Source organism: Strongylocentrotus purpuratus, unplaced genomic scaffold, assembly GCF_000002235.5.
Source record: "Strongylocentrotus purpuratus isolate Spur 01 unplaced genomic scaffold, Spur_5.0 spur5_scaffold_6, whole genome shotgun sequence".
Taxonomy (NCBI): Eukaryota; Metazoa; Echinodermata; class Echinoidea; order Camarodonta; family Strongylocentrotidae; genus Strongylocentrotus; species Strongylocentrotus purpuratus.
In genome coordinates this window covers 61,913,657-61,940,192 of record NW_022145612.1, presented here as the reverse complement: position 1 = coordinate 61,940,192, position 26,536 = coordinate 61,913,657, and the positions used below count along the sequence as shown (strand labels likewise).

At 36.2% G+C, this 26,536-nt stretch overlaps 1 protein-coding gene across 2 annotated transcripts; it reads right to left on the bottom strand.

The window, feature by feature from the left end:
• Positions 1 to 558: 558 nt before the first annotated feature.
• LOC593589 (cadherin-like and PC-esterase domain-containing protein 1) lies at positions 559 to 26,218 on the bottom strand. 2 transcript variants are annotated; one of them, XM_011668377.2, is made up of 21 exons: positions 26,023 to 26,218; positions 22,147 to 22,728; positions 19,977 to 20,160; positions 14,781 to 14,911; positions 14,036 to 14,068; positions 11,353 to 11,437; positions 10,430 to 10,604; positions 9,529 to 9,706; positions 8,769 to 8,953; positions 8,313 to 8,385; positions 7,854 to 8,018; positions 6,925 to 7,026; positions 5,939 to 6,263; positions 5,323 to 5,506; positions 4,725 to 4,905; positions 4,294 to 4,417; positions 3,471 to 3,607; positions 2,702 to 3,024; positions 2,219 to 2,306; positions 1,786 to 1,932; positions 559 to 1,184 (listed from the first exon to the last, which is right to left on the bottom strand). In XM_011668377.2, exons 2-21 carry the CDS (start codon positions 22,561 to 22,563, stop codon positions 1,020 to 1,022), a joined length of 3,402 nt encoding a protein of 1,133 aa, XP_011666679.1. In that variant the 5' UTR covers positions 22,564 to 22,728; positions 26,023 to 26,218; the 3' UTR covers positions 559 to 1,019. The 2 variants fall into 2 exon arrangements, with proteins under 2 accessions (XP_011666679.1, XP_030828397.1); XM_030972537.1 differs by lacking the exon at positions 14,036 to 14,068.
• Positions 26,219 to 26,536: the final 318 nt, after the last annotated feature.

The following is a 26,536-nucleotide window of genomic DNA, read 5'->3' as shown; positions in this document are numbered from 1 at the left end:
AGTCCCTCCCCTTTCTCTTTTGCTCTCCCACCCTCCGTCTCTCTCTCTCTCTCTCTCTCTTTTCCTTCCACTCCCAGTCCCTCCCCTTTCTCTTTTGCTCTCCCTCCCTCCGTCTCTCTCTCTCTCTCTTTTCTTCTCATGTTGCCCCTCCCCTGCCCTCCTTTCCTCCTCATCTTCTCCCAATCCGTTAATTCCACCACTCTCTCTTCCTTCCACTCCCTGTCTCTCCCCTTTCTCTCTTGCTCTCCCTCCCTCCATCTCAGAGCTCTCTCTCTCTCTGTGTCTGTCTGTCTCTCTCTCACTCTCTCTCTCTCTTCCTTCCACTCCCAGTCCATCCCCTTTCTCTTTTCCTCTCCCTCCCTCTCTCTCTCTCTCTTCCTTCCACTCCCTGTCTCTCCCCTTTCTCTCTTGCTCTCCCTCCCTCCATCTCAGAGCTCTCTCTCTCTGTGTCTGTCTGTCTCTCTCTCACTCTCTTTATTCTGTCACCCTCTCTATTTATTTCTCTTTATCTCGCCCTTCTCTCTCTCTTTAGCTCTCTCTCTTTAGCTCTCTCTCTCTCTCTCTCTCTCTCTCTCTTTACATACACATAATTTATGTTTTTATTGTATTGTAGCCATGTTCACCCTGTTACTTTTTGTTTTCTATTTACTAGCCTTGTAATGCTACCAGTATGTACACTACTGTTACAGTAGAGTGACAAGGCAATTCTTTAATACTTCGATCATATAACATAATATAAATCGTCAAGTATTTGGATACCATGTGTCAACCTTTAATGTTGGCTCTTATGCCAATATGAAGTTTTGCAGCCATTTAGAATTTCAAAAATCTACCGGTACCTAACTAACTTACACAAATAAATCTGACAAGTCAATTTTTAGGCCTATCCAAACTGCTCTAACATAGCAAGGTGTGTAGAGCATGTCTGTTCCACCCTCAATCTCACCTGCCTGATGTCATCTAATCCAACCTCTAGACCTCTGGTCACCTTGACCTCTCTCTCTGTACCGGTCTTCATCTCATCTCACATCACATATCTGTGCAAGCAAGATCTCTGAATATGCAGCATTGATGCGACCGGTCACATGATATAGTCCAGTCCTATCTTCACCTTTGACCCACTTTGAATTAGGCTGAGGATGGAGGGCTCCCTCTTGTGACCTGTAACTGTTCATCTCTTCAACCTGCAATGAAGCATGGAGATAAACACAATCAATAAGTTTCCCTATTGTTCTATTTATTATCTTGTATTTGCTATAGTCTCAAGAAATGTGAAGACAAAAAACTAAATATTTCATAAAGTAAAATTTAAAAACAAATTGACCAACATCACCATACTATATATCTTCAGTTTTGACTCTGCACATAAGGACTAATATCCTTATTATTTTCAAATGATATTAAACATTTTGGAATGAAGAAAATAGTGGGATAGAAAGTGAGAGAACCCCCAGGCCAGCCATTTGTATCCCTTGATGACAGGTTATACTCTCTTAGCTTTTGAAAGGATTGCTAAATATTGATATAAGAAACATTTGAAGATTACTGTTAGTTTCCGTTTGCAAAGACCCCTCCAATGGGTGAAAGAGCAGTGTTATTACAGCGCAACATGATGACAGACATACTTGACTTAACATCTTGAAAAACATTTTGAATATTGACATGCAATCCAGAACAAAACAAGATCTCAGAAATTGCATGACACTTGAAAGAAAGAGCTCCCTCCATCCTTCCTGGCAAAAAAATATGATGAAGTAGCTTATGGAATATGCTCCCTGATCTCACCTTATGAAAGTGGCAAGCGCATTTTCCTTCTAAGAAATCCCTGTATCTCGCCATGGTCATGTTGAATGTATCTACAAACTGGCAGCCCATTTGAGATGCAGCATGTTGAAGACCTTGGTTATGAAGGTACACCTTCCTCTGCTCTGCCTAGAGAAGAACATTATTTAGACTTGAGTAATTGGAACGTTAAAATTATGCAAAATTCATAGGCTACCTGTCAAAAGAAAAAGACAAGAAAAGCGTCTAACAGGGATTTCACAAACTTCTTCTCAATTGTGATACATTCTCAACCAGCATGGAAAAAAAATACTCTGATGAAAAAAGTTACAAGGCTTGGATAACAAGATAATGAAAATGAGTTCAAACAGTAAATAAAACAAATCAGCTATAATCGAGACTTGATATGCCAGATAAGTAGTGAATGCATACTTACTATAGTGAGACAGTGTATACCATCTACAGGTTGATGAAACCCAGCTCCGAGGCCTTTTACTATCTTCTGGATACCAGTCAATCCAGTCCTAATGATGGAAAGTAAAGAAATCTATTATTATCCAAACTCTCATATACATTCTCATCAGTCTCATGGCAGTCTATTGATATTCATATTATACTGGACATCTTGAGCTCTATCACTAAACCTGTTCACATTGTGATTATCATCAATTTGTTTTTATTTTTAATACCTTCTTCTAAGGTCTTGTTTATTGTAATGCCATTGTGACTGATTTTTCTTCTCTACGGTCTTCATTATTGTGTTTATTAAACCATTATAGTGTAATATTGATACTGTAGTAGGCATAAATTTAATCATTTTCATTGTTATTTTCTATATGAAATGATCCTGTGTATTTGGATTTTCTATCACTAAACTGAAATGTTAAAAAAATTCCACTTTGTTGAGGAAATTTCTTACCTATGTAATACATGTTGTACCACTGTGAGATGATGTATAGCCATCCAATGAACCCCTCCCATCACTAGAACAGTCTCAGAGTTGTTTGATAGCGGACCAGCTATCCCAAGAAGCTGCTCAAACGTTTGCTCAAATACAGGTCTCTCCTTTGTAGGTAACCAGAATTGAGGGTAGTAAGAAAAACTGACTGATGTTTGTCTATCATTCAGGTTTGTGTATAGCTTGGTGTCATGTGTCTTGTCCCATTCATAGAGGGAGCTATTCATTCTTTCCATCAGGTAGTACATGATCCCACGGTTAGTAGAGTCACCAATGAATAATAACTAGACAAAAAAGTAGAGAGTAGAATACATGTACAAAATGGCTCATTGCTCCACAACTTTACAGGAGCTAGTATAAGTTAAAGATATATGATCAATATAACTGATTAACCACTCAAGTTTAGAATTTAGCTGGAACAATAGTTACATTCTTGTAACATTCGATAGTCCTCTGGAGCAAAGTAGATTCGTGTTTTTACTTCTTGTACAAGAGACTAAAAGAATTCTCAACTAGAAATGTCTAGCTCCCTGGCCAAACATTTCAAACTCAATACGCCAGGACACTGTGGTAGGAATGGCTTGTCAATATCAGAGTTGAAGTCTATATGTGAAAATGAAAATTTTGTTGACTTGATATAGAATTGAGAAACTCACTACATAGTATAGTATATAGATCAGAGGTTGATTCTCATAACACTACCAGAACTCTCTATCAATCCTATTCCTACCTTCTTGCCAGCTAAGCATTGTCTTGCCTCTGATTGGCTAATCTCTCTATACCGACAGTCATGTGGCTGCCATCTTGCTTTATCCCAGTCACATGACCTTTCATCTGAACATTTCTCACATGGTACGAGCCACTGACCTGGATAGAAACATCAGATATCATTATGACAATGAGATATAGCAATAGCAATAAGAGTTATAAAGTTAATAATGTACCTACAAGCCTAACCTGTCCCAAGATAAGTGTTTAACTTCAGGGTAATCAAGACTTCTGGTAATGATGGAAAATACTTTTAACACCACTGTAACAGACTAAAACAAGCATTAGCACTTGATGTTCAAATATGTGTATAACATGTTGTCTAATATCATAATATATGTAAATGTGAGTGTCTGCTTGAGTAAGTGTGATTATCAGCAAGCTTTTGTAAATGTGAGTGTCTGCTTCAGTAAGTGTGATTATCAGCAAGCTTTTGTTGGTTTGTTTTTAGTTTACTGGTCTAGACTAAACAATGCACCTACTGCATGGCAAAAAAAGAAGAAGGAAAACAAAAATCTAAATTAAAATTAAATTTCTCGACCAAGAAATATTTTGTTCATGCATATATCTATGCCTTGATATGTATATATATTCTTGAACACCACATGCTTTCACTTATAACCTACTATGAACGATCCCAATTTCTTGAATATATCATTTCTTATTCTTTATCTCATTTATCAGATTTCCTTAAAAAAAATATTCATTAATCCGTCTGTCTTTTTGAAATAAAACCAAGTTGATATAGGGGTGCACTTTCCCTTTAAGTTTGCTGGTCATTTTACCTGGTGCATCACCACTGGTACAGAAAGGTAGACTGGTTGCCTTGGCTATGACCTCTGACCAGCTCACATCAGCAAGAAGTCTCAGCCCACAAGAATGATGGGAGAGATAGGGTAAATTACAGTCCTGAAAACAATCAGATAAATCACTTAGAGAATAAGATACAGTCACAAATACAAAGAGAGATAGGACTGAGATATGGTTAATTACAGTCCTGAAAACAATCAGATAAATCAATTTGAGAAAATTGTTAATATAAAAACATACAGTCATGCATAAAAAAGATATGTGCATAAAGATACACATCTACAAACAACACATGCACATTCCAATTGGATAGTAATGAATTCTGAGTAGTTATTTGGTCGATCTCTAACAAGAATATAACCACAACATTCCATAAACTGAATAGAGCAAGAGAAAATATTCAAACCTGGACGAGTGTACAGACTGCCTGTCTCTCTTCTAAACCAATGAATGTAAAACTGGTTCTGTAATGATGTCTTCGGATGTAAACTGTGTATTCATCGAGTACCCATGGCTTTGAGTGAGTGATGTCCACTACATAGATGTTGATACGATTGTTTCCTAGGCCCAAAGTAAAGTTGACAGGCCTACATGAGGTGAAAACAAAATGAACATCTTTAACTGCTTTTCAAGAAAACCTATTTTATACATATATCAAAATGTATCATGTCAAGAAGAATTGAAGGATGAACATTTACACCGGATATAGACTCCAATTTTTATGTTATTTTTGATTGATTTTGCAATATTTCACTAATATACAGTGAAAATTATCTCATGTTTCTCTTGAATAGTCATCATGACTTCAGTCTGGGTGATTCTTTTTCTTGGAAGTGATCAAGTGAAAGAAACAATTCAATCAATTGCTCTGAGAGAACCATTTCTCTAGAGGTATCTAAGTCATACACAATTGAATTCCCTCTATAGTGCAAAGGAACTGAGTTTGTTGATATGTCAGATTAACTTCTGCAAGGTAGTGGAAGAGGTTGTTCCATTGTACAGACCTTGCTACCCCATACTTGTCCTCCAGTCTCGCCTCACAGTCACAGCTCATTGCATAAGCTCCTATCTGTATAACTATCTGATCATGGGCAACCTCAGTATGATAATCCGTCTGGTGAGGGTCAAAGGTCATGTTAAGAACCGGCCAGGTTTGTAGGGCAGCTAGTAAATACATGGTGTCAGGATCTGAATAGGGATCAAGGATACAAATGAAGGCATACAAATATTATACTGGATTTGATGGGAAATATCACAACGTATTCAATAGACCATATCAATGACATCATTAAGATGCTCACATAAGATTTTATGGCAAAAATATAGGCAAAATCCACCTTGATTGTGTAAAAAAACAAAGAAAAATATCAAATCATGTAATCACACTTAATTTGCATGACTTATGATACATTAAATATATTTAGTATATATATATTAAGTATGCCCTTTGTAAACGGCTAAGACTTTGCAAAGGGGGTCATTCTGATCACTCTTCCCGCTCCTCCACCCTAATATTCACATGGATAAACTAGACAAAACAAAGTTCCATAGATCATTTGTATTCACCTTTGAAAGCTCTCATACTCTCAAACATGACTAAAGAAACCTAATTTGCCTCACCCTCGCTACACCTAGGCCCTTTCATATCACTCCTCCTTGGATCAAGACCATAGATATTCTTGATGAGTATACCATCATCATCCTTATCCCCTACGTCATCTCCCTCTTCATCTCCCTCTTCATCCATTCCACTCAAAGCTCCCCTCTCCTCCTCAAGATACATGGTTTCCGTAGCGACCAATATAGGATGGAGTTCTTTGGTAGAGTGTGTATTAGGAGGAGTAGGTAGTGGTATGGTATCATCATGTCTGGGTTGAGAGGATGTCAAATGTTCTATTTCTTGGAGGAGATGGCTGTACTTCTCAATGTCTGCTGATGGATAGAGCTACAAGAAAGACAAAAAAAGAAAATATTAAAGGTGTCGTGGACGAGTGGATATGTCACTGGACCGTGGATCACAACAAGGTCAGCGGTTCAAGTCCCACCGCGGCACTAATGTCCTTTGGCAAGACATTGATCTACATTTGCCACTCTCCACCCAGGTGGTAAATGGGTACCCGGTAGGATGCGAATGTGCTTAGATTAGCAAGTGTGCGCTTGTAAAAATGACGCCTTGCCGGAATGATCCCCAGGGAGTGGAAAATGTGGATACATTGTGTGCGGGTTAGCCTAAATCCGATGACCGGGGGTAATAATATATATATCTGTAAAGCGCTTTGAGAGGGTCTTCGGTCCTGAAAAGCACTATATAAGAACTAGCTATTATTACATTATTATTATTTCAAACAGACATCCTAAAATTGTATTCAATTGTATTTATTGTTTGATGTTATAAGTAATTATTGCATGAAGATTATCCATTCAGCAAATGGAGCCAACTAAGAGCAAAAACTATTCAAGGTAGGCAACTTTATCCACAAATACACAGATGTGCAATCAGGATAGGTCTGGCCTTGTCATTCATTGAGACCATTTTATCAATCAACGATGCATTTAGTTATACAACATGTCCTCTCATACAAGAAGGCGGTAATATAAATACTGACCGGTCTAAAGCTATCCATAGAAAGCTGTTCTCTCCTTGATGTCATTAAGAACTCTAGATCTCCATCACTCAAACATATGCCCGTATCATTGCATCCAAATCTCTGTAAAAGGATCAAACAAGCCTCATTCAAATGAAAATGTAGCATAAATTTCTTCAAGAAACTAAATGATATTTCTATCAGGTTTGAGTCAATATATCCTATCCCTTCTTTCATTCTAAAGGAATGTCAAGTGTATTTACGCCTTAACTATTCTTACTCCTTAGGTTGAATGCTCTTGATACTAGTAAAATCCACTTTCTTTTATAATAATAATAATGATAGTATTGATTATTTAGGAGCACTAAAAACAAAAATTACCATAGTGCTTAAAAAAATCAAAGAATATGAAGAGAAACATAAAACTCATGAAATAGGTTATAAAATCATATAACTGAAGGAAGAAGTACACGGTATGTTTTGAGGGATCTTTTGAAAGTAATTAGACAGGTCCATTCTCTGATGGAAATTGGGATATTGTTACATGTTTTCGAAGCAGCCACTCTAACAACTTTTTTTGGTACATATACTCTGGACTTGGGAATAATTACTGGTAGTTTATATTTGCCAGTTGTTGATTTAACATTACAAGATGGTGTATTCATTTGGTGGGTTTCATTAAGATATTCGGGTGCCGTAGAGTGGTGAAGTGTGATGTCATCAAAAATCTATTTTTGGAATTTCTCAATTTTTCTTCATTTTCCGAAAGAGCATCAAAAATAATGTCCAAATATTGAAAAACCAATTGAAAATGTTGAGTATTGGCTGAGAAATTCTTAGAATAGATTTTTATGATGTCACATCTTCGGTACTCTATATGATTAATAATTTTAAAGACATTTCTAAATTCTGCTAGTAGTGAAGTTAGACTTCCTCTAAGGTATAGTTACCAGTATTCCAATATGAAGCTTATTCAGTGCAGCTGCTACCTCTCTCGCGACTCTCTTGTTAGAGAACAGTAAGGATATAGACTCCTCTACAGTTGTTTGCTTGATGATGTTATTACTCCATTGCTGATCGACATCACTAGATTGGAGATGAGGTTGCCCGGTCACCTGGTACACAAGGTTAATATATCAATGTTAAATAACAGAAATGGTACACACTACACAGACAAAAGCATGAAACAAGAATGATATCAATTAATCTACGATATATCATTAAACAAAGCCCATTTAGTGTATTGGTAGTGAAACAAAATTAAAATGAAACTTGTTAAATATAGTCTCATATGATTTGTCTTATATCAAAGGACACATGCCCCAGATATTCTGATAGCTTCTCCATGTTTACTGATGAATCTGACAGGGCTCATAGGCATACTGCTTGACTTATCTTATGATACTCACCTCTATAACAATGGGGTGAAAGGTGGAATTGAATATGATGTCAAAACCAAGAAGCTGGTAACAGTGTGAACATCTATAAAGAATGGAGATGGAATGGGACAATAAAAGCAGTCACAGACAATACATTCTATGTATAAATATTCAATGTCATTTGTACAATAGAATATTACACTTTGATGATCTAATGATTACTATTAATGTTAGAGGAAACAAAATCTATTTGTGGAGTAATTACATGCACTGTAATATGGAAAATGCAGAGAGTGGGAAGATATCCATTTTACATGTGGATTCAAAGGTCATTTGTGATTTGAACCAACTTTGAAATGGTCTATATCAAGCCTAACTTCATGGTTGTTAATATGAGTGAAATGTGAGAAGCTTGAACACTCAACTAACCAATATGGTTGTTTCATACAAATGTGTATCTATGATAAGTATAAACAGCCAACCTACCTGTATGGTTGTTCCCATGGATGAAAGAATTGTGAAAAATCAGCCACCAGAGATGGCTCAGCTATAAGAAGTGTTTCTGTAATCACTGTTTCAAGGTTCTGGAATACTGTATGGGTGACCTGAGACCCATAGCTCTGGACTAAATACTGCCGGAATTGAGCCAGGGACCAAGTTCTGCTAGGGATCTAAATCACATAGAATAAGCAATATCTCATTTATTATTAAGCTTTTAAATGTACAGTGCAGATTTTCCAAACACTAACAAAATTGAGTAAATTTCAAGGCATACCCGAAGTGAAAAGTCTTACACAGCAACGATTGATGATGAAAAAGTCAAACAGAAAGATTAGGCCCAGACTATCTTGGAAGATACACACGCTTGATTATAACTTCTTGAACTTGAACATAGGAAATGTTTATGTTAAGAGTAAACAAAATACGAAGCAAGTGTCAAAAGGGAACGAAAACATCTTGTCTCAAGTCACACAAAACAAAGCTTCAAACTCTCAATGTCTCAATCAATACTCCAGTCAGTGAGCCATTATACCAGGATGCTCCGTTCTATGACACACCCGCCTATTTCCTACACTAACCTATTCCTAACATCAAATCTAGACTCAACCTAGACCTAACCCTAAGCCTAATCATAAACCTAGCCCCAATATCAATCACCATACCAAACTTATCCATATATATTTGAATAAATAAAACCCACAGCAAGTGTTGGATCACCACTAAGACAGTGGATATATAATCTTACCTTGATAAATCCTTTCTGGTAATCATGTCTGAAGAACACCAAACCCTGAGAGTGAATGTAAGCTCTTAATGGATTGATGGATGTCACCAAGACGTAGGCATGGACGCTGACTGGTGAACCAAATATGAGTAGAGGATTGGGGAAATATTGCTGGACAACCGCTCTTTCACTACGGTACCTGTAAACATGAAACCAAAGTGGGCATATCAAATTAATATGTCATTCCAAATTTATTTTAATTATATTTCTGTTTCTGTTCCGCCAAGGACAGGTCTACACACCAGAGCAATTTTAATTGTTTCTCCATCCTTCTCTATCTTGAAGCCTTCTTTAAGAATTTAAAAAGAAAAGAACAAAAGAGAGACTTCTTCATATTTCGATTTACCTATTGAATTATCGTTTACAGATAGAAGAAAATATTAGAAAACCATGTACATCCCTCCAGAAATGGAGGCAAATGCTAAAAATGTGAAGATGTTTATATCACTATGAGAAAACAAAAAAGAACTGAAATGGTTATTTTACAACAACAACACAAAAATCTTTAAGCCTTCTTCTTCATTACGTCTGATGATCTGTCACCTATCAAATCTGACACCATCTCAATTCTTGGTCTACCTCATGTTTATCATTTATCATTCATCATTCCAAGATGTCCCTGAGCCTGAGCATGTTATTCCATCTACCAAAAGAGGTGTTTCTTCAATCTCCAGATGGCTTGTCTCAAGTTCCTCTGTTCATTCACTCCATAAGGTACTTCTTCTTTGTCCCTTCAACTAATTCCTTCCATTCTTCTCCACAGCCCGGCACATTTCTAAACTGTCAATCAACATTCCTCTGCTCTCATGACTATTCATTGTTTATTCTCTGAAGAAAAGGATCTGTTTCACATATTACTCACTGTTTAATTCGTTCATAATCTTTGTCTCTGGTTGGTTGTAGGACCTGTATACCACCTCCTGGTGACTTGAAGACCCATCTTACATCCTTGCCCATAGCATCAGCAGTCATCATAAACTCCTCAAACTGTGCTGGTAATACCCAGCATACTGGGGCAAGCTGGCTTCTTCTCACTGCTACAATATATATGCACAAAATCTCATAAGCAACCCTTAACAATTTGTAAAACACAATGTGTACTGTGATTATTTTGACACTGACTGGTCACAACTCTGGGCATACAATTGGATATTGGCTGTTGGGTCATAGTTGGAGGCAACACTTGATAATGCCTGAGCAAAAGTTCTTTAGGTGCATTATATGAAGCAAGGATGCATAGAGATGTGCATTAAGTGTTACGCAAAACGAAAACCATATTTACTATCAAAACTCTTCAATGGAGAAATATTCCTCATAATATATGTATAATACATGCATACATCAAAAGGCAAATTTTCACTGAAATGTTCTTTGTGACTGTTTGAACATATATACCTGTATAGCAACTATTGACTGCTAATAGCAGGGAAAGGGTTAAATCTATAGCCGGCACTCCATGAACTGAGACTGTACTATGATCCCTGCCTTGATCTCACCAGGGAATCCTATCTCTAATCTCAGTCAGCACAATAGGAGATAACCATTGCCCCTCAGAACAATCAATGTTTGTACACTAAAAGAATATGTTAACAAAGTCATGATTAATTGATACATGTATCAATTACAAATGGACTGCATTCAATCCTATCACTGATCTATGTAAACATTCTTCAAACCATTCTCATGATTTCAAGAAACTAAACCAACTGATTACATGATCAATCAGATGAACCTCTTCAGTGATATGTGTATAATGGGAATGTACAATGGAAAGAAGAATCTTACTTGGGATTTTACGAGCTTCATTTGTAGTGTAACAGAAAGCATCTTTCCTCCAAAGAACATCTTTCATTCCAGGTATTCTATTGATCTAAAAACAAAACAAAAGAGTATTAACAAATCTTGCAAAAATATTGAATTCTTTTTGAAAAATGCAGTTACTCAGTGATGCTTTTGAGAAGAGCCTTTGCCTGAGTCTTTGAGTCCTAACCTTCAGACGGCACAGTAGTGAATGAATGGGACCAAAAGAAGGACAGACAAATTTGTTAATCTCAATGCTGAGAATTTGAATCATTATTTAGATTATAGTGCTGTTCCAGAGCATTTTGATGTACAGTTTGTTTCAAGCAAAGTAATATAAAGAACTGGCTACAATGGATACACTTGGACATTCAAAGGATATTATTTTAATTGCTTAACCAAATAGGTTCATTTAATGAGACTGACCCTGAGACAGCATGATCTAACACATGGTGGATCATGCTTCTATAGACAGGAGAATGTTGTACCAAACAAAGGGCCATCGCCATCCAAAACGGAGAATATCTAGAGCATATACGGCTCTACGATGAGAATGGCTGGTGAAATCGATTTGAGCTTAGTGCCTCTCAGAGTAAAATCAAATAGGGACTTTGTAATAACATAGGAAACACTGATGAACCATAGCATGTGAAGTGCCATTGCTATAGGATGTCCCAAAACGGAAGTCCCGGTCAGCCCCCCCCCCCCCCCCCCAAACAAAAATAAAACAATTGCATGGAGCCCATCGATTGAAGAAAAAAAAAATCTTTGGGGAGGGTGAATCAACATCATTTACATGAGGTAGACAAAGCAAAGAGAAAAAGAGACTTCCTGCATTCAGTGTAGCCAGCCCTTTAGAAGCAATAGTTGAGGGTTTTTTGAGAAAAAAAACATAGGCAGTTCAGAAAATCAAGCTGCATAACTAGAACACTGCAATAGGAGCATAACAGCATACACACATAAAGAAATACTTTCATCTAAAATCATCACACATTGGATGGAATACCATTCCAGAGAATGTTAATCATCCAAAAAAAAAAAAAGGGTAAAAAGGAGAAGGAAAAAAATAAGGGGACAGAACAGCAAAAGCATTTAATATGCTTCTTGTACTTGCAAGCGAAACAGGGTAATGAGTGAGTATACATTAGTGCTGTAGTCAAACGTTTAACCGTCCGGTAACCGACCGCCCATGGCGGATTCCGTTTTCAATTGGACGGTTTCGTTTTCCCGTTTTTTTTTTTTTTTTTTTTTTTTTTTTTTTATAATTTTTTTTTTTAATTTTTTTTTTTTTTTTTTTTTTTTTTAAATAATTTTTGATTTATGCCCCTCCACCTGGCACTATGCCTGGCAATGTCTCCCAGCTCAGTAATCGGTGTGATGACTTACCACTTGGAAACTAGAACAACACTCCAATTTGTCTGTCATCTTGGTTTGAAAGTAATCTTTGTAATAGATCTCAATATATATTCATCCAAGTTTAACACATGGTGTACCACAAGGTTCTATCCTAGGTCCTCTACTGTTTTTAATTTACTTTAATGATCTTACACATTATTCTAAAACGACATTGTTACTATTATTTGTGACTAGTTCACAAGCACAAATCGGCGCCTTCAGTTAAATCACCTTCCTGCTTTTTACACGGCCAAAAAAAAAAAAAAAAAAAAAAAAAAACGATTTTTTTTTTTTTTTTTTTTTTTTTTTTTTTTTTTTTTAAATAAATCGTTTAACCGAAAACCGTCCGGTTTTGACAGGCGGTTAAACGGAATTGGAGATATCCGTGATGTTACAGCACTAGTATACATACTCCTGATTTACCATAATGTTACTTACATGTACTTGAAAGCTGATTTTACAAGGAATTCATAAAACTTGCCTACTCCCCTTATCTACCGTATGGAGGTCCCAAGAAAGAATACATATTCTGAAACACAACAATACCAAACAAAACCAAAACCAAAACAAACAAAAAACCAAACAGAAAACCTGCCTCGCTCCTCCACCTTCATTATCCATGATATGTATATCTCCCTCCCCCTACCCCCACCTCCTTGCAAACTGCCAAGAGTCACAGTATCTGGTCATCTCATGTCTCAAAACCAGATATCTCATAACTTGAAGTCATAAAAGACAACGATTTGCATAAAATTGTGTCAAAATGCCCTGCCCCATATAAAATTGCACCTGCAAATTCAGATAACCCTTTTGTTCATTTTTAACATGTCAGAGATAATTGGACTAAAAAGGCAATTGAAAAACATAAGAACTGCTTTTTTCTTTCTTTGTTTATCGTTCAAAGTTTTAGATATGTTGGATATGCTGCTAAAACCTGCTAGGCCAACCCATACAGTCACTCACAAAAATTACTGAATGTGTAACCAGCCTTATATTTGCACGCAATCTTCACCAAAATCAGCAAAGCAAAATATATCAATGGTTTAATTGTTCATTTTTAAATATATTCTATGCCCAAATAATTACAAAGTATAACAATAAATTGTAATAATGGTTTAAAGAAGTGAACAAAATGAAGAAGATTTCCATGAAATAGCAACGAAGCATAAGCAAATAAAATAGTAACAGGTATGCTTTGGAAGAACAAAAGTGAATGCACTAGAAAAGTATTTCCACCACCACAAACAAAATGAGTGATTCTATCAAAACTTACTACAAACTCTCTTTTCTGAAGAATTACTGAAAGCTAAAATTTCGAAGTAAAAATACAATGGAAGGAAACATTATAATGATAACAACAACAAATGAATTTAATATGAAAACATAAAGACAACATGGATGACAATGACACTGCAACAACAAAACAATGGTCCATTAATTGGCTGGGTGCCTGAGTCAGTTGACTCTGAAAAGGTGACAAATTTGAGCATTGACTTTACATTTCAGTAAAATACAGGCCACATGACCTATTTTCAAATTTAAAAAAAATGCTCATGGGTGATAAAAATGTGTACAAAGTTTCAAACTAATGCCAAATGATCTGCTGGGCAAATGTATTCCTAAATATCTGAGAACAAAGTATGAACTAAATTGAGACATGACAATTGATAGACTTGACTTATTTTTACGAGTTCCGATAGAACATTCATTAGGTGAGAATCCACAGTTTTTGTTAATAATATGAACATTCCAGAATGAATCTGTTTTATTTATCATTGTGAGATTGAGTTGATTATCTTCCTATCCCTAAATCAATCAGATGTCTTGTCAGCATCAAGATTATTTTTCAGAGTATGTTCAACTCTACATGTACAACACATCTCTTCTCAAATACATCGAAAAATGTCTTAATTTTTTTTTTTTAAGTGGTAATAATTATTAGCATGAACTTTTTTTAACAGAAAGCAGAGGGAATCTGATGAAAATGTTTGATCATTCAATAAGTTGAGAACCAATACCTTTTGATGTTTTTCTAATCTTGATTGAGATGATCTCTGCATGCATCCTGTCTCCTCAGCTTCACCAAGAGATAAGCAGAGGAGAATCATCCATCCTTCCCAGTCAGCTCTATCATCATGCGAACTAACAACTGCAAGATATAGAAATACATCAATCAATGTTCAATCATGTGGTGTTTGTTTGTCATATTGAAATTCTTCTTATTTACATGCAATATACAAGAGGTATACCATCTGTTGAGAACCAGAAGGGTGTTTATAGTAACTCTCTCATAAATTATAGGTGTTAACAAATAATGTCCTTCTAGCTTTAAAACAGAGAATACACATACATGTAGATAATCAATCAAACACAAAGATTGTCCATTCAATCCAATATCAAGTTATCAACCAATTATATTGAGATCCATTTCTTTACACTATACATTATTCTTGGTTATCTTCCTGTCCAAAAAATGCTTATTTGACAGGGGATATCAAAGAAAATCAAATAGTCTTCAAGTGTTATGCTCTTCTTCTTTTTAGTGTAACACTTGAAGACAATTTGTTTTTCTTTGTTATCCCCTTTCAAATAAACATTTTTGGGACAGGAAGATAACCAAGAATAATGTACCAATCAAGTGAAATCTTTCACAGGAACAGTGTTGCGCACACATGGCATTCTTGTATAAAAGTGTACTGTACTGTGCCTTCCACCCTCCAAAACAAAGTGACAGGAGACTCTGAGCCTGAGGAGCAACTTCCAAATGGGACAAGTTAATCTGCAGTGTATTTAAAAGTTGATTTGTCTTTATTTGACATGCATGAATCTGATTTTTTTGGGGCGATATTTTGGGGTTATCACAAACTTTTACAATCTCCATATTAAGCATAGGCTATTGAAGCCAATTGATGCCTAGTGAGTAGTGATGGACGGTTAGATGTACATGTATTCTACTTTTTTGTTAATATGTTTCATTTTATTCTATTTTGTTATGTTTCAATCTATTTATTTTCTTTTGTTTCATTTTTTCTTTCTTTATGTCTTCATTTATTTATCTTTTTAAGTTGAAAAATATGAATTGAGCCTCATATGTTACATAATTTGAGCTTTTCAATGCAAAAAAAAGAAAGAATTTAAAACGATTTGTAAGCAAGTGCTTTGCTTTAATGTTACATCAATCAAGGGAAACATAAAATGAACCTATGCCATTCAGACAATACCATTACCAATTTCTAAAGCTATGAAATTATGATACCTTCCCTGGTATGTACTTCTGTTGTGGCTAATGTGGCATTACCCAAAGGGTAAACAGCTAAAGTCAAGGTGATATGTGATTTTACCAGTTCAACCTTGTCATAACATTTGTCCAAGTTCAGGTGAACAAACAACACTCTCCCTAGGGTCTTGTAGGCCACACACAGGTCATCATAGCGAGGTTTGCACTCACACAACTGTGACCCCCCCCCCCCTCTCTCCTTCTATCAGCTGGGGTTTTGATAAAAGCATTAAAAAACTTGTAGTCTAGCTAGGCCTGAAGGATTGAGGAAAATCAGACAAATGATGAAACAGTAATTACTTTTCAAAACTTTTTACATAAATGAAGACTGCTATATAGTGGCTAAAGGAGACAAATTAGCAACTTTGTTCATGCCTTTGCGTTGTCCTTCCACCCGCTAATCGTCAACTGCATTGTGTATTTGGATATACAAAATCATAAATTTCCTCTATAAATAAAGTTTCTCATGCCTTAATTTGACCCAGTTATATTGATGCACACGTCATAATGTCATTCCAGTATGATCTCCACCCAGATAGACCATATGAGAGTTACTCCCTGCTTCACCCAATCTCTGGCTTATTGACTCAGTCTCAGTAGTATAGTATTATTAATAATCTGAAATGAGTTTGTTGATCTAAACCATCAAAAAAATAAATTTACAAGGTTTCCTCAGAAATTATTGTTATGGCTTTTCAAAGCAAAAGTTTAGGCCTATAGGAATATGAAAAAAAGATTGAATGAGCAATTAAACTATTAAAATGTTCTTGTTGTTACTGCAAAAGGGCTGGAAATTATTGTAGAGTTTTGGTCCATTTTCACTCTTTCCAATTACAAATGTCTAAATTTTGCATACCATTGAACAACATACAATGAAATACCCTACTTGGAAAAAATTGTTGCCTTTCTGGAAACTGTTTCAACTCAATTAGCCACTGTTGTAACTCTAGAAAGATTACCGCAATTAGCCACTGTTAAAGGGAAAGTCCACCCCCAAAATAAGTTTGTTTCGATAGAGGCAGAATAATAAGAAAATCAGGTGAGTGAAAGTTTGAGCAAATTCTGAATGAAAATAAGAAAGTTATGAATTATTGAAGTTGTGATCAATCAAATACAAATTGGCAACTCTGTGACTTATTATACGAGCTCTCCTTCATTTGCTTTGTGCATAATATTCCATAAAATCATGTTTTCTTCGTTATTGATGACGGAATATATATTTGTTCCTTGCAGGGGGAGTATAGAAACATATTTGCAATTATTATATTTAGGGTGCATGTATGGTTGAAATTTTTCTTGAGGGAAAATGAAAATTTTAGATTTTTTTAGTACTGAGCAAATGGAAGTTGAGCTCGCATGATACGTCATAGAGTTGCCAATTTGTGTTTGATTGATCACAACTTCAATAATTCATAACTTTCTTATTTTCATTCAGAATTTGCTCAAACTTTCACTCACCTGATTTTCTTATTATTCTGCCTCTATCGAAACAAACTTATTTTTGGGGTGGACTTTCCCTTTAATAACTCTAGAAAGATTCTGGTTTATTTTACTTCATTTTTACAATGATTAGAGAACTATTGTTATTTTTTGGATGCAAATGATGGGTAATTATTGATGATAATTTAGCTCCGGTAATTGGTCTGCTCGATGGCCTAGCTAGCTAGATGAGCTGGTAAGTGATGAATTCATTAGAAGCTTTGATTGATTAACAGTCTGAAATGCTTTTATCAGATTCTACTGGAATGTGATGATAAGCTATCACACAGCTGCCCTAGAAGTGTTTGCTACATCTAATTAATGGAGTTAGCAGCACAGACACAAGCTAGCTGTTACCCTCCACTTCTTGTTCATCCTTCATGTAGTACCCATGGGTCTCAGAGAAATGTCAGGGAGAAAGGAAAGTCAACTCCCTTGTAATAAATGTAGTCCTACGAATTCTAAACAAGTTGACTTGATTGAAATATATAAAACAGATCAAAAAGGGTTTAAGGAACAGCCTGTAAATTACTGTGATTAAAAGTAAATTTGAAAGGTATGATTTCTTTCATCAAAAAAAAAATGATAAAGTCTAACTGGTCTAACTTTTCACTGATGACAAACTGACATGTAATAAAGCTTGAACATCAACCTATCACATTGCCATTGGTTTCACATGCATGTTTTGTTTATTAGTAATTATAAATATATGTATCAGTGATAATTGAGTTTAATATGCCCCTGCCCCAGTTAAATTGATGGTATCTTTGCAAGTATATCATATGTATGTACCGCACTACCGGTATTCAACAGCAAGCAGTTGATAAACATAAAACAAATGTTTATGATACATATAATTATAATAGGCCTATATACATTGTGGAGCGTGTGTGCAGCGCTTTGTAACTGCAAGGAAAAGGCGCTTTATCAAATATCTTTTGGATTGGATTGGATTGGATACAAGTATGTAGGTCAAAATTTTCTTTTTCAATATATATGCTTCTAGTTGATATTTATTAAATAAAAGACTCATTTTAGAAAGAATCTAACACTACAGCTTCTTCACAATTTAAAGTTTAGCAAACATATGTTTTGATTTATTCAGTAAAACCCATATAATTATGAAGATTCTAATAATTAGAAATGTGTTTTGGAGGATATACATGCAGAGGCCACCTTAATTTAGAGAGTTTGGATTCTTTTTCTCTCCCCCACCCCCCCCCCCCCTCCCCTCTCCCTATCAGTTGTGAGGTCAAAACAGCATGATCTTACTTCATTACACAAACCACAAACATGCAAAACAACTTCATATACAACCATGTATTAGTTAGGTTCATACGACAGTCCGTATACTTCAACCAGGGTCGGATAAAAGTTTAGGTGATGGTTTTTGAGATTATCTTGTAATTATAAACTCTGTTTATGCACTCATGGTTATGAAAGTTGAAGTTTATTAAAAGTTATTAATTTATGATTAGTGCAATAACTACATGTATGAGCTGCAGGCACAAATGGTCCTCATTCAAAGTTATGTGCTATGCAGGAGTCATTAACTTCAATGTTACGGTACAGCTTCTAGTTAAAGTGACTGCTTGCCCAGCTTGTAGTATAAACTTTGAATACTCTTCGTCTCACTCCTGTGTGAGCCCTTGTTGATCTTATTAAATCGTTGTTTAAAACTTTGAGGTATGCAAAAAACTATCACGGTTCCGTGAGAACATATCTATTATTTTCACCTCCCCCCCCCCCCCCTCTTTCTACCCCATGCAGAATCGGGGGACCAATTAAAAAAGGTTTACTATATTGAAAGAACCTGTATATTGGTTTAATTGCTGATATGTACACCTACATACTGAATATGTCTACAATACTTAGACCTAACTAATACTATGTATTCTAACTGAACCATTTTTGTATCTGTAAATTGCCTTCTTAATTAATGTCAATGCCATCCAATCCCAAATTTTCCTCATCGCAATATGTTAATTTTGAAAAATCCAGTTTTTAAATAACCAAATCCTTTGTTTTTTGCAGCAGTTTAAAATTGCTTGTTACATCTGGTACTCATTTAATGGTAGACTCACATGTTCATATTGAATGAATAATTTACAAGTGCATAAAGATTGTTTACTAATATTCTAATGATTTATTAAGTGTATTCTTTAATCATGTAAACACTTATGTTCAAATAATTTAAAATTCAACCCTCAGGTTGTGATGTATATTTTTAAATAAATAAACCATTATTATCCTTCTTATTATTATTAATATCAATCATCATCATCATTATCATTTTTATGTTTATCTACTCACCAAACAAACAGAACTAGCAAATACCAACAGTTTTGTATGGGTATTTCCAGTTGTGTAAATGGCAATCAAAACACCCTACAGGTTTTTCAAAATGGTTTTGAGCAGTGTAAAGTGGCCTATCATCAATTGTTATGAAGTCTCTTACCTTGTGTTTGCACCTCTCCAAGGACTCTGTTGACTGCTTCATCTCTTTGAACTATGACCTTGAAACCCTTCTTCTCTAAGGCTTGTTTGTAGAAAGGAAGATCTCTTCTAATAACATCATCTTCTCCTCTTACCATAGCAACCTTGGCTGCATCTTGAAACCTCAAGTCTCTCTCATCTTCAAGCTGAAAGAAAACAATTATAACTTTTCAATTCCAACACACAGCAAGACAGTAATGCCTTGTACACAGTCAACATGGAACCTGTATCCCAATGCTCATCCCTTCCTTTGACTACATGTAAATGTTCAGAGAACTAACCCCGGTGGGGTCACTCCCCTGCAAAGAGTGACACGTATGACCGTTACCACCAATGCATATAACCCCCTTTTGCGGTCAATTTCAAGGACATTTTGTGAAATTTAACCCCCTTTTTTACGTCAAAACAAGGACAAAATCGTACTTTGGAATACCCCTATTTATAAGATTGTAAGGACACTTTCGCAAATTTACCCCTATTTTACCATATTTCAAGGACAAGACTCGGCTCCGAGAATTTTTCTTCCCGGTTTTCTCTTTTCCCTTCCCGTTTTTCTCTTTTCCCTTTTCCTGACCCCTATTTATCAATTTCGGGGACACCTGTGCCCCCCTATTTTCTTTATTTCGAGGAATATTTTGTCCGCGGACATTGCTTGAAATTGACCCCTTTTTCCGCGATTTTGGTAACGGTCATGCGGTCCGGAAGTCACATTGAGTGACCCCACCGGGGAACTAACACTAACAGCTGTCTGATCTTCCCACCTATTGACCCAGTACTGGTACATTAAATCCATGTTGCACCTTTCAAATGGTCACTTTCTTCTGCCATATTATACACTAGGGCCAGGACAAAAAAAATGCTCATTTTTTTAAATCCATCCGGCTTATCTACAATGTATGCAACAGTCATTCACAGCAAAATCAAAGTAGTAACTGCTACAGAATTCAAGTTCTAGGCCATTTGAAATAGCTTTTATTGATTAATGACTCTGGAACACACACAAAATCTATCTATTACCCCTATCAACTGACTGAGCTCTTCAGGGACATTGCAAATAAGAAGCAGCTGGCAAAAATGCAAAGTGTATTCTACAATAACATCTTGAGTAAATTCAGGAGATAAATCTTTAAAATATTTTCTTCAATTTGGACAATTTCATATCAAGTTACAGGCATTCATCAGATGGGTGTAACTAAAAAGCTAAGAGCGTAAAGGCCAATCCAACCCTTGCAATAAGTTCATGATATACAATGTATATATAAAAAGCAGAAAATAAGAGAAACTGAGTGGCGAAAGTTTATAATAAGTTGGACCAATGATAAGAAAGTTATAAGTGTTTGAAATATGAGTTCATTAACTCTATGCAACTCCCAAAGTATACATGGTCAACTCTCCTGTTGCGTTTACAAAATTTCATAAATTCCTTCAAAGCGCCTTTTCCCTTGGGATACGTCTCAAAATATATTATGGGTAGCATTTTGTTGCTTGCTGTAATTATCTGGGTATTAATGAACAAAAATAGTTAGTAGCTGTGATATGTGTGAAGGAAGGAGATGGATCATTCGAGACTGAGACAAGACAAGTCTGCAATCTGATCAAATAATTGCTTCATGGTGACCTGCTGGACCAAATGAGGTGCAACACAACCAATACACAAGAACTTTTAAGAACAACACCTAACATGTGTGCCATATGATTATTAGTGAGCAAGGGACTGGTTTGGATTGAGCCTGGAGCAATTTCTTTCACCATGGTCCATCAGCAATGACTCATTACAAAGGTCATGTAGGGTCATAGAACATCTTGCAAGAATTCTGAACTCTACTTCTCATGGAGTCAAGAAGAATACACAATGGATCAAAGAAGCCATCTCAGTGTACATGTACATCATGGGTTAAACAAACATAAGTCTATGTTCAACCTAAGGTTGTACATGACGTTATTGTAGACAGTAATTTCACAACATGGTTACTAAATACATTTAAGTTTAATAAGATAGAGACAATATTCCCAAAAAAATATTCCCAAATAGTTTACAAAAAAGTGGGGGATTGATAATTCACAGAATTGCACAGGTCAACTTAAATAATGTGGAGCATGTCCAGATGAAATAGATTTTAAACAAAACTTACCTTCTGCAGATGTATTAGCAAAGGGGTTTTCTTTTCTAGCACTTCTCCTCCTCCTGTATCTTCTCCCAATGTTTTCTCTTCTTCTTCCTTGGTATCCAAGACACCATCTCTATCTCCCAAATCCATCCCTTCTAATATATTCCTGTATCCTTCAAATCTATGTCCACCTCCTTTTCCATTTTCTCTCCCATTACCAGCAATGAAGCTCCCATATCCATCTCCATCGATCTTGAAGCCGGTTTTCACAGCAATATTACCCCCCTTCCCTCGTAGTCTTTCGCTGCTCCCAATGTTTGTATTTTGACATGAGAGGTAAAGACACAAGAGAAGAATAGCAATGAAGAGGAAGACAAGATCACGCACACGATGTCGAAGGAGATGCATTACATATTGTCCTGTCATGGTGAGTATAGCCATATTTACAATGTAGATGTTACTGGTTGCCTGATCCAGCTCTTGTCCTACTTCCTATTATTGATGATCGATGTTCATTAGCATTATGAAGTTTATTCCATGCTCACTATACTGTAAGTGAATGTAAGAAGGATCCCTTGCTGATAGTAACAGGGTCTTATCATGTATCTGTAGAGAAGAGAAAGGGAGCAATAAATATAATAACAGGCCTAAATAGTGTTGATTATTTGAAATTTTAGATTGCAGTCGTTGAATGCCTCATTTGTTTGTTTACAATAAGGCATTCACCTGGACAGTGCGACCCTATTCATGCAAAAATCTATAAACGTTTAATCCCTTCTCAGACCACAAGTGTGAAATTTCATTGGAAGGAAAATTGGGAGGTAAACATGTACTAAAAAGAGAATTCATAGAAAGTACTCTTGGGTGGCAGCAGTAAGCATTGTAAAAGCTTTTAAAAAATCTAACAATGAATATAAAAAAACATATGCCTTTTAATGATGTCATATGGATCTTCTACTAATTGTGTTTGGTCAAGATGTGTGGTCACTGTGGTGTCATTTAGGTAGAACTCCCCCTCTTTTGGACCCTTAAATAGCAAGATGTATCAGCTTATAAATGACCACATCTGGCAAATCAACATATTTCATCCCAGCTTTTCAGATATCTCTGTGCTAAAAAAAAAAGCCTATATGCCCTCCCTGACTACATGTAGGTTGATCCTACAGAGATGAATGACAGCTGGGGATTTGTTATACCGTCTTTCATTAAAATGAGTTGGTTTCTAATACCATGGACCTACTTCTTAGTAAGTCCATGGTTTTACACACCAATATCTTTTGCTAAGCTACATTCAATCGTATTTAAAATATCCTCTTTCTGAATATTTAAGACAAGAAATGTTAAGAATAATAATTTGTTTAAAGTCTTCTTCCTGAATCCTGATTAGTGCATTGATGAAGAAATAAATCTATTTCATATTCAGGATAGTGTGACCATGGATTTATGTAGGGCACAGGTATAATATAAGTATTTCTTTGGATTACAAAATAGAAATGAAAATTTCAAGTTTCAACACAAACTGAGAAGAGAGCTATTTGCAACTTGGGCAATCATATAGCTGCAAAAGAGCAATTCTTGTTAATATCAACAATTCATAACTTCCTAATCCAATATGATCACATTTGTGTAAATCTTTCACTGACGTCCTTGTTCAGTTTTCTGCTAATATGCTTTTCACACTGGCAATATTTTCCTTAACCCCGTACTATAGGTGGGGTTAAGGGGGGGTCTTAACCCCACCTATAGTACGGGGTTAAGCCTATTCCACTTTCTGTTCAGACTGGTTTTTACCAAAGTGGGCTAAAGTTGGCTACCCCCACCTATAGTACGGGGTTAACTAACCCTGCAAAATAGCAGGGCTAACTCCGCAATTGTGGTGCTAACTCCTGCTAACCCCGCAATTGCGGTGCTAAGCAAATGAATGAGAACAGAAACGAAAAATAGTCCGGTACTACGCAATGGAGCGTATCGCAGCTGGCCAGATGCGAGGTATGTCCAATCATAACATACACGATATCCGGGGTTAACGAAATGCAGTGAGAACAGCGGGAATTTTCTTATTCCGGAATAGGCGCTAGTACGGGACTAAAAACAGCGAGTGTGAAAAGCCAAAAAAATAGTCCGGGGTTAAGGATAGTACGGGGCTAAGCAAAGTACGGGGTTAAGCAAAACCAGTGTGAAAAGAGTATTAGACTGGACTCTCCCCCCCCCCCCAACCATCCAACCTACTCTGAGAAAGACAATACCTTTATGAATGAGATAACTCTTCCCTTTTAAAAATAGTGTTTTAGATAAGGACTTCCATTAGCAGACCTTTTTTATAGTTTCAATATCAATTCAGAGTTTGGATATGACAGGTGCTCTATAATACCAACTAATTAATAACAATCATAATAATATTATCATTATTATCATTATTATCATCATCATAATGGTCAAGAAAAGTGGGTGCTGCTTCAATCGATCAGAGAGAGACAGAAGAAATGGCTTGGACACATAATGCGACATGATGATGGCTTGATGATCAGAGTCATAGAAGGTCGTCTACATGGAAAGAAGATAAGGGGAAGACCTCGTAAAGGCTTTCTAGATAATTTAATCTCAGAATGTGGAGCAACAGGAAACGGATGGCTCAAGACCAGGGGTGGTAATCCCGGGTGGGGGGGGGGGGGATGGGACACTTCCGTTCCCCCCCCCCCCCCCCCCCCCCGTAAAATTGGAAAAAGTGCCCCCCCCCCCCCCCCCAAATGTATAGCAAATACTGACTAAAGACTGCAGCACACTTTTAGGCTCTGGAGGGCCCAAGAGTGCAGCATTTAGACTAGTAATAAACTATGCAAAAATCTTCTCCCTCACATAATCTCCTTCAAAATGTACAAGTAAATATTGTTTAAAACCAAGGAACTTGGAGAGACACTTGTCTCATAAACAGACAGATCACTAAATACATTGATGATTGTCATTATTATAATCAATATTGTAATTTTTTCAATTTTATCATTATTATGATTATTATAACTACTACATGTGATATTATTATTATATTATCATGCTATTATTAGTATTACTATCATTATTTTCATTATTATGATTATCAATATTATTATTATTATCATTTTCATTATTATTATTATCACTATTGTCATTATCATTATTATAATCATTATTATTATTATTATTATTATTAATCATTATTATCACCATGTAGGTCCATGTCATCACAATCATCCTGGTTTCAATTTATAAAACCATGGATAAAACTATTCACATCATCATCATCATCTATCATGTCTATATGGTGTAGGATATCCTGTAGGTATCCTGGTCATCACTTGGTAAGTTGGTACATTAGAAAAAGTCTATAAACCATCATAAACATCCCTTTATATTATATGCCACGGTTGCCAACCCTCAACTTTACAATGTAAACAAAAGGGAATCCTGAAATCTGGATTTAATTTCAACTTGTCATGGACTTGCAGATCAACCTCTGTCCATAAATAGTCAAATTAAATGTTTCCATTCATTGTTAATTGTTCTTATGTTCATGAACCCATGATCAGGATCTTTGTGTTTAACTTTATGGGGGATATGTGGATATATGGAATTCAATAACAAAAAACTTTCTTCTCTAGACCTGCATAGGTCTATTTTGTTTTAATACAAAAGAGAAACCATCCGACTAGTTGTTAAAAAGGCCTATTAGTAGCCAGGAATGAACATAATGCTTGGGCATGCATGGCAAATAGCGTCCTTCACAACACAAGGGGTATAACAGTCTTCCCGCTTACGGACCGGGCGGGCTTCGAGCGCTTCCCTCGCCGTTTAATACGGTAAACACAACACGAAACAAGAAAGACATGGCACGCATAAAAACTGTCTTACCGGTACATTACTCACCGTAAAGAATTTGTCAAAATGATCAAAATGTATTCTTCAGGCTGTTTTTGGTACCGTATCTGATCAACATAACACGAGAGGAGAGCTACTAGTCTCAGCTCAGCTGCTACCTGGGCCTGGGTAAAATGAGGCACTTCAATGTTGTCTCTCGATCTCCAGCTGGCAGCTAGCTCCTCCCATATATCCCGATATTCGGTCGATCCGAGCGCCCGCCCGCCCGCCCGCAATCGTTGGGGCTTTGCATTGGGGTGTTATTACGTGCCGCACGTTATTATAACTGCTACCATAGGGGGAATCCCAATGGGTGTCTGCTCGCTATTCTTAAGGACCGCTATTCATAACATGAGGGTCGGTACCGGGGTCGCTATTCATAATCACATTGAGAGTCATTACTCAGAAGGACCGCTATTCATGATACGACATCGGGGTCACTACTCATAAGTACCGCTATTTATAATACTAAATGAGGGTCTCTTTTTCAAAATTCGAAAATAAAGCTCGTTAGAATGTGTTT

What these genes read in the sequence shown, in the direction of transcription:
- LOC593589 (XM_011668377.2), bottom strand. Translation starts at nt 22,563, where the DNA reads ATGGCTATACTCACCATGACAGGACAATATGTAATGCATCTCCTTCGA. An exon ending in GATTATGAACGAATTAAACA is followed by an intron (nt 9,707 to 10,429) that starts GTGAGTAATATG and finishes TCATGTTTACAG; the next exon opens with GTACCGTAGTGAAAGAGCGG. An exon ending in GACAAGTATGGGGTAGCAAG is followed by an intron (nt 4,906 to 5,322) that starts GTCTGTACAATG and finishes CACCTCATGTAG; the next exon opens with GCCTGTCAACTTTACTTTGG.